Here is a 10,929-nt window from a genome sequence, read left to right as displayed (position 1 = left end):
TTAACGCGAAATCCATACTCACACTATCAAAATCATGCCATTTGCCATTGTAAGAGGACTTTCTAAATTCTGATTTATAATACAAACTCCCCTGCAAAACAATACAACCATTTGAACGGAGCCCTTTCCCTTAAGTTTGCTAATATACATGATATTTTGATTACCCTTTCAACAAGCTGACAAAACCATGAGCAATGAAACTTTAAGTTGTGTGAACTTGAGCCATCTATATCAACCCCAAAAATAGGTTTGCCCTTAACGAGAATAAGCACCACTTCCGAATCCGAACAAACACACACATTAATAGATTGGCTCACTCAGAGTTTTCAAATTATATATATAATTTATAGAACTTCAGCAACCTTGCTAGCAAGAACTCGTTCTCGTCTTTCAATGTATCCGATAGGGAACCAACCTGCCCGCCCTCTGCTTTCACCTTCTGCCCAACCATTGTTTGATACCTACGTAAGCAAAAACCCACAATCAGATGTTGGAAGATGAGTAAGCTCTACATGGCCAAGAGAAATCTCTTAGGTGCATAATAAAGCTGGAAACCAATCTGAATGTGTTCAACATGTAAACCCTCGTACACACAAAATGAACAAATCAAACAAAACAACATACAGAATAAGCACCGGGAGAAGACTGAGATATACCATGTTCACAACCTTTACACTACGTTATCCTTTCTACTTTTCTAGGCTTCTATGTGACATAGAGCTTTCAAGTATCTGACTTACAGTAGCCAAAATGAAGCAAAGGGAAAATGTCTCTAATAAGCATTTCTGACCATGATTTAGAACGAAGCTGAATCCCCCCAAAGGAGCTAATGCTGTAATGCATGCACTTAAAATGGGAAACTAGTAAGCCATATAACTGCTGTGGATCTCAACTGCATCACCAACAAGAACTCATAGACAAAGAACTAAGTGAGGCATATAGGTGCATTTGTGCTAGTCAGTATGTGGTAGACACTATGAGATTGAACATGATTACAGCCATAATCGTAAAGAGCCAAAAACAGAAACAACAGTGCTGTTTGCAATAATAAAATTGAAAGCTAAATGCATCAACCACCAAGTTTGGACTTCTATAAACGTGGAAGTAGAACTGAAGTTCACGAACAACCAAAAGGGGTTTATAAGGCATGGTGTAAAGCATGAGATTCTTTATTAACTTATGCATGCCAAATGCAAAAAACATTTTCTTGCTCCGTCTTTGTAAGCAATAGAAAGTATCACTAAAACAGATGTGTCAAATGCAAGGAACAAAGTAAAGAAGGATGTCTGAACCTTTCGGACAACAACATAGTCACCAACTGACAAATCCAATTCCACGCCAGACTCTGCCTGATATGAATGCATAACCTAAACAAAAATGGAGATAAAGTAGACAACATATGTTAGAAAGCAATGATATATATCACCTTATTTTCTGTTAATATATTAGAATAGAAACACCGAGAATTACCTCTCCTAAAAAGTAACCTGTTCCATCAATTGCTCCATCATATGCTGAAGAGGCAAAAACACCATTAACTTCTTCATATGATGGAGGTGGTGGCATAGGGTTGTCAACAACTGGGCTAGGAGAAGCTTCAATGCGTTGTCGCTCTGATACCATCTGTTAATTTGAAGTTGGCAGTGCAAGACTAGATTAATTCAAATATAAAAACGATAACACAAGCAGTCACAGAAGGTTTAAGTGGTATATCCCATACGTCACCCTCAAGCTGATCAAGTATCTGTAGGACTCTCTGATGATAGGAGCGCTCAGACTCAACCTATAATGCAGGTCAAAAAGAAAAAAGAGAGGAACAAATCCTTTTAAGTTCAGTTGCGTAATACAGACAATACTTACAATATAAACTGTATATTGTACCCTGTCTGTGCCAGTGTATTAAACTACATACCATGGAAATAAGTCTCTGTAGTGTTAGCCGTTGTTGTTGCGCTTCCACAGCAGCCATTGCTGCAGCAGCTTCCTTCCCAAGAGTTGCTACGTTTGACTTGAGCTCTTGAAGCTTAGCTTCTGCAGACTCCAACTTGAAGGTATTATCAGGATTTCCCATGGATTCTCTTGCTTTTGCGTGCCTTTTGGAGACTTCCACAGCCTGCGAAGATCCAAACAAAAAGGTTGGGAGTTGTCAACCACGGGATTACAGCATGAAAGGAGAGAGGTGGAAAAAAAGAATGTTCTAGTGGATGTGCAAAGAACATAGCAAAGGGGAATTGTCATGCGGTAAGGAGTATAGCTGCCTCCGATTTTACCTGCTGCTCAGCTTCTTGTCGCAATCTATCATATCGTTGAGCAAGATGTCTAGCATCTTCCAGTGGAGCTCCCATCACCATCGCTCTCAATGGCTCAGCAACCTAATATGGGCTACTATATATTAAAACAGTAAGAATGGAACAATCTTTGTACAATTAAATCCTCAACATTTATGGGTATGTCGTTCATAATAACCACATTACCCTGAAAGCCTGAGCTATTGGAGAGGGCATAACAATATATACCAAAGCGGCTACCGACACAGAAAAGGGACACACGGAAAACACCTATCAAGAAGGGTACACGCCAAACAACACCTCCCTCTGGTGCTATCACAGAGACACAGCATCTCAGGACCAAAATGTAAACAACCACTTCAAAAGTCTGCACTATTGGAGTGAGGCATAACAATGCACATCAAACCTAATCGTAATGAATTTCACTTTACCCTTTCAACTTACGTGCTTGGAATTCACCAACTATGTTGTTGCATTGAAGAGTAAATCTAACGACATAAAAGCAAAGTTTGAGCCTAGCCCTTGGATATCTATTCCCGCAAATCTCGTATTTGCCATCAAAATCATGTCGACTACACTTCTATTTTATGTTTTATTGGAAACGAAAGGATGAAAACTCATCGATCGTTGGCATCAAGTGAATGATCAAACCTGTGTACCAAGTGCTTTCAGTAGATTCCCACGTTCTTTTTCCATTTGTGTGCGAGCTCTCCCATAACTCAATGCAGCTTTCGATAAAGTACTGCCACTAGTACAGGTATTCTCCGCCCCATATTTTTTGCTATCATCTGACAACTTCGTGCCTGGTAAACAATTTGTCTCAGCGCAGATCATGCTTACAATAAGCATACATAAAAATGTAAAAAATCTCAATAAAGTCATACCTATTTCAACTTGTTTAGAACCCGTAACAATATAACCTTCTACGCCACGAACAATATCCCTTTGGAAATGCTGGAAACAACAAAACGTTCAATAGATGAATAAATAAAATAAAGTAAAAACAACAAATGTTCTAGAGGAGACAACCTTCCCAGCACGTGTTGAGATGTAAAGCTTCTCTAGCTTTTGATGCTGATTCAATTCCACTTCATCAGCAAGTACACTATCTGAACCATACCCTCCTGCTCCAAATTGCTTGAGAACAGCCTGCGAACAAAAATAAATAATCATTTCAGTAAGTAAAACCACATGTGCATCAATTTAATTGTTAACAACGTAAATAATGAAACTAGATCTTAAGACAAATGAAAAGAGTAATTAGGGCCTGGGAAGGAAAAAAAAAAATACCTGTTGTTGTTTGGAGACTTGTTCTCTAAACCTTGTAGCTTGTTTCCGTAGCGCATCCATTCAATAGATTCAGATCCAGCAGCTTAGGGGTTTCGGTTTCGGGCGAAACGCAACTTTAGAGACCGTTGTTTTTTTTTTATTTTAAAAAAGAGAAGAAGGGAAAAAAAAAACACAGGGGGTTTCAAATGTTGGGTGCTCCTAAGATTTTGTGTTAGACAAACACGGTCCGATTTGATGTCACTGTCACGGATATAACTTAGGTGGCACGTGCACAGCTTTCTTCTTTTCCTTCGTGACTTATAAGCAAACAATGTGATCATGTTTGATTGGTTCATGTTTCAAAATTACTAATCATGCCCTAGTTTAATTTTGGGTGATCTCAAATGCACCCATAAAAACACTCTAATACTCTCTAACTAATAAGAAATTAAGAATATTTTTTTCTTTCGATTAACACGAAAATGGAAAAGAAGATGAACACATTCTTTTTTCAGTTACAAGTCAAAAACGTATAATATCTAAGATTTAGTACGTATAGAGTCCCATGATATATATTAAATAAATGACTTGTTTTGTTTTGGGTACATTTAATAAAAAAAATAGCAATTTAAGAACGTTAATGTGTCTAAAATTATTTTATCCATTTATTTTGAAATTTGGGTATGGGAGTGTGTTTTATGGGTGTATCCAAATTCACCTTTAATTTCACTAGTTTCTAAACTCTGACTTTTCCTTTGTTTTTAATTAAAATTGTTTTGCAGGGACGACAAGTTTAAAGCTTGGACTGATTCACGAAATTATATGGAGCAGGTGTGCGGTTTGAATTTACCAAGATTTTCTATTCAACTTTTTCGGCAAACGGATTGAGATTATCGAAAAAATATACAAAAAGAAAACTGAATCAACGAACCATCCTGGACCAAGTCCACCTCGATGACTCCGTCTATGCACGCCTTTTATTAATGTAAAGCCCATTAGGCAAAGCCCGTCTAGTGGAACAACTACCACAAGGAAAGATCTCTTCAGTGATATCACAAAGTTTATTTCCATGAAATTAGGAGTTCGATCGACTATCTATGCTTTGAAATTTGAATGAGAGTGTAGGGGAGCAATATCCCCACTAAGGAACATTGCAGACGAAGTACAAGCGACCTCAACGCATCGACCTCCAAGACCGATCTGCGAGCGACTCCTTTACAAGTAGGTGTGTCTTGCGGGACGGCAAGCGACCTCAACGTATCGACCTCCAAGACCGATCTGCGAGCGACTCCTTACAAGTAGGTGGTATGAACAAAGATACTTCAAGATTTAACACTTTGCCGAGACGCGCCCACCGGATGTAATCATTGCCAAAATCTTATTTGTATTTCCCACCACCGAAATAGGGACTACCGCCAACTCCCAATCGAGTATGACTTACACCAAAACCACTCCGGCCTCATTCACGATCTCTACCCTACATTTGTACACAAAGGGTACACGTGTCCGAAGGATCTCCGCTCCCCAAAATCCTATAAATACCATCTACCGAACTACGCTCGGACCGATTCTTCTCTCCCCAACAAAAGGAAGAACAAGAGAAGATATCATGTGGGGCGGTTAAGCTCCTTCACAAATACCTCGGTCCCATCCAAAGTCCAAACCCATCTCGACCTCTTCTACTATAATCGAGAAAAAACTAAAACGCCTCCTTTACATTGGCGTCTGTGGGGTTTCGACATCGGAGAGCCACTTTAGATCGGTTCATCCATCTCTAACTCTCCGAACCCACGAAGCATGGTTAGCATAGAAGATCAAGTTCGAACCTCGCCCACCGCTAGGAATAACGAATGAGAGCATTTCCTTGCTCGGGAGGAAAATGCTACTTTACGTGCTTTCAGTGGATAGTTATCGGCAACAACAAGTCGGAAACGAGCGAACACAAGATCAATGACGTTAATCGCCAGCCTTTAACGAAGTTATCCCAAAGGATTGGCGGACCTCCGAAGAAGGACTCGACCGCAGTTGTGCACAAGATGCTTAAGACGTGATCGCTGCGATCTCCGGATTCACCGCAGAGGTCCTCGATCCTCTCCACACGACTTTATCCACCCACGCTTTCCCATGTACGACGGCAAAGACATGCCCCGGTCGATGATGTGGCTCTCGCTATATCCGAGTTTGGCACTCTACAACCACCCGAAGTTCGATTATCTCCACGCTGATTATTTCCAACCTCGCGGATGGCGCTAGATTGGTTCTTTTCATCGAGTCCGATTCTATAAACACTTTCAACGAATTTTATCGATTTGTTCGCCACCCGACGCCCCACAACAAGCGGAAGAAGGCGCATCTTGATTCTCTGTTTCAATTATCATTCAAGGAGGCGAAGGCTTAAACTATTCGTTCCTATTCCGGTTCAAGGCCGAACTGGCGTGCATGGAAAGTGGTTTGAAAGAATCTTTCGCCACACCGGCCTTTTCCAATGCTTGCCGAAAAGCGCGAAATAGCGACCTAGCTAGGTCGTTGATGAAGGAACGCCGTCAGATCCGAAGCTCTACGCTTCAGCGTGGATAAGTACATCATCAAGTTGCAAGAAACTTTAAAACTCCATGGTTTAGCGAGAGCCACGAGGTCGCCGGTCTCGGATCGTTCCCCTCGGGCAAAAGCAGCGCCAGTCGATGCCCCACCCGCTCGTCCGTGCGATCGATAACAACACAACGAGAATTCATCGTCCGACATCGCTCCCCGACCACATACCGATAAGATTAAAGCGGCGCCATTTTTCCGCCAACCATCGCAACCCAGCAGATCGACTGGCAAGCCTTTTGTGCATTTCATAAAGCAAAGTGCCATGAAACGATGCATCTTTGGGGCTCAAGCATTATCTCCAAGACTGGTGGAAGCCGGTTATATCAAACACTACATTAGCATTCCCCGATGGCGACTGCGTCCACAAGTTGCCGGGTTCGTCGTGGTAATGCGTGAAGTCGATCTCCACCTCACCGTCACCGCCAAAGGGATACGGGCTCGTCCTCACGGTGAGGGCGCTCGCGGATCGTTCGCCACGAGAGAAGGCAAAGACTCGTCCGATCGTGACAATGCTCGCAGACTATTCATGTGATTACCTTTCCGGACGATTCCGTGACCTCTTCCCCGAGAAAAGACGCCGGGTCGGCGCTCTTCGGGAAGTCTATCATTTTACTTCACAGGGCAGCTCACGCCATTGGTTCAGTCGCGCTTGCAGCGATATCACTTTCCACAGGGCCGACTTAAGCAAAGTCCGCCTTCCTCATAATGACGCGATTGGTCGCTCATGTCAAAATCGGCCGACCGGATACAGTGCGCGTCGACGAACCACGGCGCCTCTGTGACATCTTATTTTACCACACCATGCAAGAGATGAACCTCCCCAAGTCCGTTCTAGTCGACCCAATCGCTCCCTTTACGGGTTCAATGGGCTCCGTAGTCCCCATTGGTGACATTATCTTACCGAAGACGGTGGGCTCTCGAGAGGATAAGATTACCCGCAATACTTCGGTTCTCGTTCGACAAAGAAGTCGCCATACAATGCCATCCTCGGACGACGCCCGATTCATCGGGATGCGGTCGCATCGTCCACTTTACATCAAGTTCTCCGCTTCCCGGGACCTCGAGGCATGATGGAGCTTAAAGCAATCAACTTGAAGCGCACCATTGTAACCGTGTCCAATCAACCGATGCTGACCGCCGTGAATTGCTTCCCACCATACAGAGCCCTCCAGCCTACACAATGGCACGTGACTTAGTCGTCGCGAAGTCCAACCCCGAACTGCCAAGCAGAACGCTGGGGGCTCTTCCAAGCAGACGTTCTCTCCAATGCCGATACCGCACTTTTCGCTCCCGAAGTCCTCAATGCAATCGGGCGAAGACCTCTAGCTTTGACCCAAATGACGGTGGCCGTCGGGCTTAAAGTTTCGAGAGATCGTCTCACCCATGCCGCGTCGCCACAAAGCCAATAGCAGCCGCACCATCAATGTGTTTGCAGCCAGGTCCCACTCCCCAGTTCGTGGCTACCCCTCGCATTTTTTAACCAATTAAGCCCACCATCAAATTACCGGACGATCGTCCCACCAAATAGTTCCGCCCTTCTTCCGGAAGTCGCGTAAGCCAAGTAGTGCTTCGCCAGCCAGTTGTAAACCCCCGTGGCGTAAAAAGAAAAGTGAACCTTGGCACGAAGACGACCGAAGTTTGTATATGTAGGGCTAACCTCGACCCCACACTCAGATCCCAACTTGTAAATTTCTTATCAATGAATAAAGATGTTTTTGCTTGGTCAGATATCGATGTGCCCGAATCGATCCTAACCTCGCTTGCCACAAATTAAACGCGGAACCCCAATGCTAGACCGACTCAACGACAACGACCTCGTCGACTATCCCCGCTTTCAAAAAGCCATCAATGACGAGGTCGAAAAACTCAAGCAAGCAAGTCGGTTTCATCGAAAGGTAGACTACCCCCGAGTGGATTGCCAATATTGTTGCCGCCCCCAAAAAGAATGGCACAGGTTAAACTTTATGCGTCGATTTCAAAATGTCAATCGCCACTTAAAAGATAGCTTTCCTTTGCCTCGTGATTGACCAACCGGGTCGACCAAACCTGTGGTCATGAACTCCTCTCCTTTATGGATGCGCATACCGGGTACAACCAAATCCCACTCGCCGAGGCAGATCAAGAGAAGACTTCGCTCATTACGGAGCAAGGGATTTATTGTTACAACGCCCCTCCCGCTCGGGTCTAAAGAACGCCGGAGCTGGGCGACATACCAACGCCTCGGTCACGGATATGTTCCAAGACATGTTAGGCGACACCATGGAGGTCTACATTGACGACATGGTGGTCAAAAGCAAAAGCCGGTGATCACCTCACCCACTTAGAACAAGCGTTCTCCGATCACGCCAGACGGGCATGAAGTTGAACCCAGGAAAAATGCCTCTTTGGGCGCCCTCCGCAAGTTTTAGGGTATCGTGTCGCAGCACGGATCGAGGCAAATCCCGACCAGATCCGAAGCGTTCTTAGATATGCCCGATCCACGCACAAAGAAACATCTGACGTTGTTGTCGGAATGGTCGCGCTCGCCAACCGGTTCATATCAAAGGGCCTCGATAAATGTAGACCGCTCCCGCAGCTCCTCAAAAAAGGCGAGCCGCTCATGGAGCTTATCAATGTCATCATGCATTCGCTACTCTCAAAGAGTATCTCACCACGCCCCGCCTTAGCCAAACCAAGATATGGAGAGACACCGGGCTTTATCCGCCATTTCGACTTCGCCATCAGCTTCGCTTTTAAAGAGGAGAACAATTCAGAGAAGCCGATCTACTTCACGAAAGTAAGACACTCACGCCAAAAAAAAAGAATTATTCCTTCCCGAACGAGCCAGACTTTGCTTTGTTGTATTCCGCGACGGAAGTTCAGCCGCAGACTTTCAAGCACATCAAATTAAAGTTCTTACCGACCTTCCATTGAAAAAGTCCTTCACAAAGAAAACAAGACTACTTCGAATGGCGGTTTGGGCGAAGAACTCCCTGAACACCACATAGAGTTCGCCCCCGCACTTCTCGAAAGGTCGTCGTCGCCGATTTCCTAGCAGATTTCAACCGAGGACCCTAACTGGGAACAAGAAACCGAGCTCCCGCACACAAAAACGGAGTCAAATCGCATTGGTCTCTCTTTGTGGATGGTTCGAAAATCTCGTGGAAGCGCATCGAGTCGCCTTAGTTTCCCCGACGGAAATATGGTTGAAAAGTCACCGCATTGATTTTGCAACTTCCAACAATGAAGCCGGAGTACGGCGCTTAATTAGGGGACTACGGATGGCGCCGCAGCCGTGTCGAAGAGCTCCAAGTCTTTAGTGACTCGCGAACCGGTCGCTCGCCAGTTGCAAAAGAGTACACTACCCACGGCGTAACCTTTCCAAGTCTCTTTAGTCGCTCATCGCTTATTGCCTTCTTTTAAGCAGGTACACATACATCATTTCTTATGCGTGAGAGAGAACCGCCACGCAGCAGACTTTAGCTTATTTGGCTACCCGTGACTCGAAATGCGTTCCCCGACAAGTTCTCATAGAAGTCGCCGACCGACCGCATACCAAGTCGACCATACCTTGATGATAAGTTTACCTATTTCCTCTCCGCCAATCACTTGAGCCAAACATGGATGCAGCCCATCATCGATTATATTCAAGACGCACGCCCCCCAGGAGCGCATCAAGGCCAGCAGTCTCTTATCAAGCTCGGCGTTATTGTTTAGTCCAAAACAAGCTATTCAGAAATCACCGGGTGGCCCACACTTACGATGCATTACCCCGCAATCGTGGTCGATTGATTTTTGCGAAATCCACGGCGCGCTTAATGGAAATCACGCCGGCGTCGCCATTAGCCCACAAGGCCATCTCAAGGATATTTCGCCCCGGATGCGATCGATGCTAAAAGCATACGCCCTCAAATGTCTCAAATGCCAAACGCTCGCCACAATATCATCCAACCTGCCCGCTGAACCGACAAGATAGCGAGCCCGCGGGCCATTTCACATGGGGGCATGGACATCATGGGACCATTCATTCCACGTAAGAGTACGGCTTCCGCTTTGTCCTAGCTGCCACCGACTACTTCACCAAGTGGGTCGAGGCCATTCCTCTCGCCCCACGCCAAAGAGTCCCATGTCCAAACTTCATCCGACTCACATTGTCACCAGATTTGGTTTACCACATACACTAGTAATGGACAACGGCCTCAATTCAAAGGTCCGAACAGCTTAAAGAGTTCCTAGCCAAGTGGAAGATCATTCATGCGTTCTCTACTCCGCAGACGCCGCTCGAGTAACGCCAAGCGTAGCGAGAACAAAGCAATCTTGGAAAATTTGAAGAAAAAGATTGAAAAGAATAAGAGCCAATGGCCAAACCAAATGAAAACATTCTATGGGCTCACCGCACCACGTACCGCTTCCAAGACGGGCGAAGTCGCCATTCTCCTTATGTTATGGCACGTAAGCCGTAATTCCCACCGAAATGACCATCACTACAACTCGATCGAACTTGTTGAAGTCGGGGTATAACGACTCGTTATCCCGGTGACGCCGACCGCTGGAAGAAAAGCGAGACTTAGCTGCCGTCAGAGTCGCATCTTACCAGCAAACTCTGAAGAACTCCTACAATAAGCGAGTTCATCCTAGGTCTTTTCAACCTGGAGACCTAGTGCTCAAAAAGACGCAGGACGATTCCAAGTTAGCCCCCACATGGGAAGGCCCCTACATCGTGGAACGCGTCGTTGGCAATGGAGCATACTGGATAAGAACCCAAGAGGGGAAGATGTTGCCTCGACCTTGAATACTTATC

The 10,929-nt window shown here is 45.1% G+C and overlaps 1 protein-coding gene across 2 annotated transcripts; it reads right to left on the bottom strand.

Moving 5' to 3' along the window:
- Positions 1 to 207: 207 nt before the first annotated feature.
- On the bottom strand, positions 208 to 3,851 carry LOC147520482 (SH3 domain-containing protein 2-like). 2 transcript variants are annotated; one of them, XM_086592028.1, is made up of 10 exons: positions 3,579 to 3,851; positions 3,318 to 3,437; positions 3,173 to 3,242; positions 2,940 to 3,091; positions 2,271 to 2,372; positions 1,913 to 2,113; positions 1,721 to 1,783; positions 1,471 to 1,623; positions 1,293 to 1,367; positions 208 to 461 (listed from the first exon to the last, which is right to left on the bottom strand). In XM_086592028.1, exons 1-10 carry the CDS (start codon positions 3,636 to 3,638, stop codon positions 345 to 347), a joined length of 1,113 nt encoding a protein of 370 aa, XP_086448154.1. In that variant the 5' UTR covers positions 3,639 to 3,851; the 3' UTR covers positions 208 to 344. The 2 variants fall into 2 exon arrangements, with proteins under 2 accessions (XP_086448154.1, XP_086448153.1); XM_086592027.1 differs by having other exon boundaries at positions 2,940 to 3,242; positions 3,579 to 3,768.
- Positions 3,852 to 10,929: the final 7,078 nt, after the last annotated feature.

Source organism: Coptis chinensis, chromosome 2 (assembly GCF_015680905.1).
Source record: "Coptis chinensis isolate HL-2020 chromosome 2, ASM1568090v1, whole genome shotgun sequence".
NCBI classification, from domain to species: domain Eukaryota; kingdom Viridiplantae; phylum Streptophyta; class Magnoliopsida; order Ranunculales; family Ranunculaceae; genus Coptis; species Coptis chinensis.
Note: the sequence above shows the minus strand (reverse complement) of the source record. Positions and strands in the feature narration are given on the sequence as shown.

What these genes read in the sequence shown, in the direction of transcription:
- LOC147520482 (XM_086592027.1), bottom strand. Translation starts at nt 3,638, where the DNA reads ATGGATGCGCTACGGAAACAAGCTACAAGGTTTAGAGAACAAGTCTCC. An exon ending in TACAGAGACTTATTTCCATG is followed by an intron (nt 1,784 to 1,912) that starts GTATGTAGTTTA and finishes CCTGCATTATAG; the next exon opens with GTTGAGTCTGAGCGCTCCTA. An exon ending in TTGATCAGCTTGAGGGTGAC is followed by an intron (nt 1,624 to 1,720) that starts GTATGGGATATA and finishes TCAAATTAACAG; the next exon opens with ATGGTATCAGAGCGACAACG.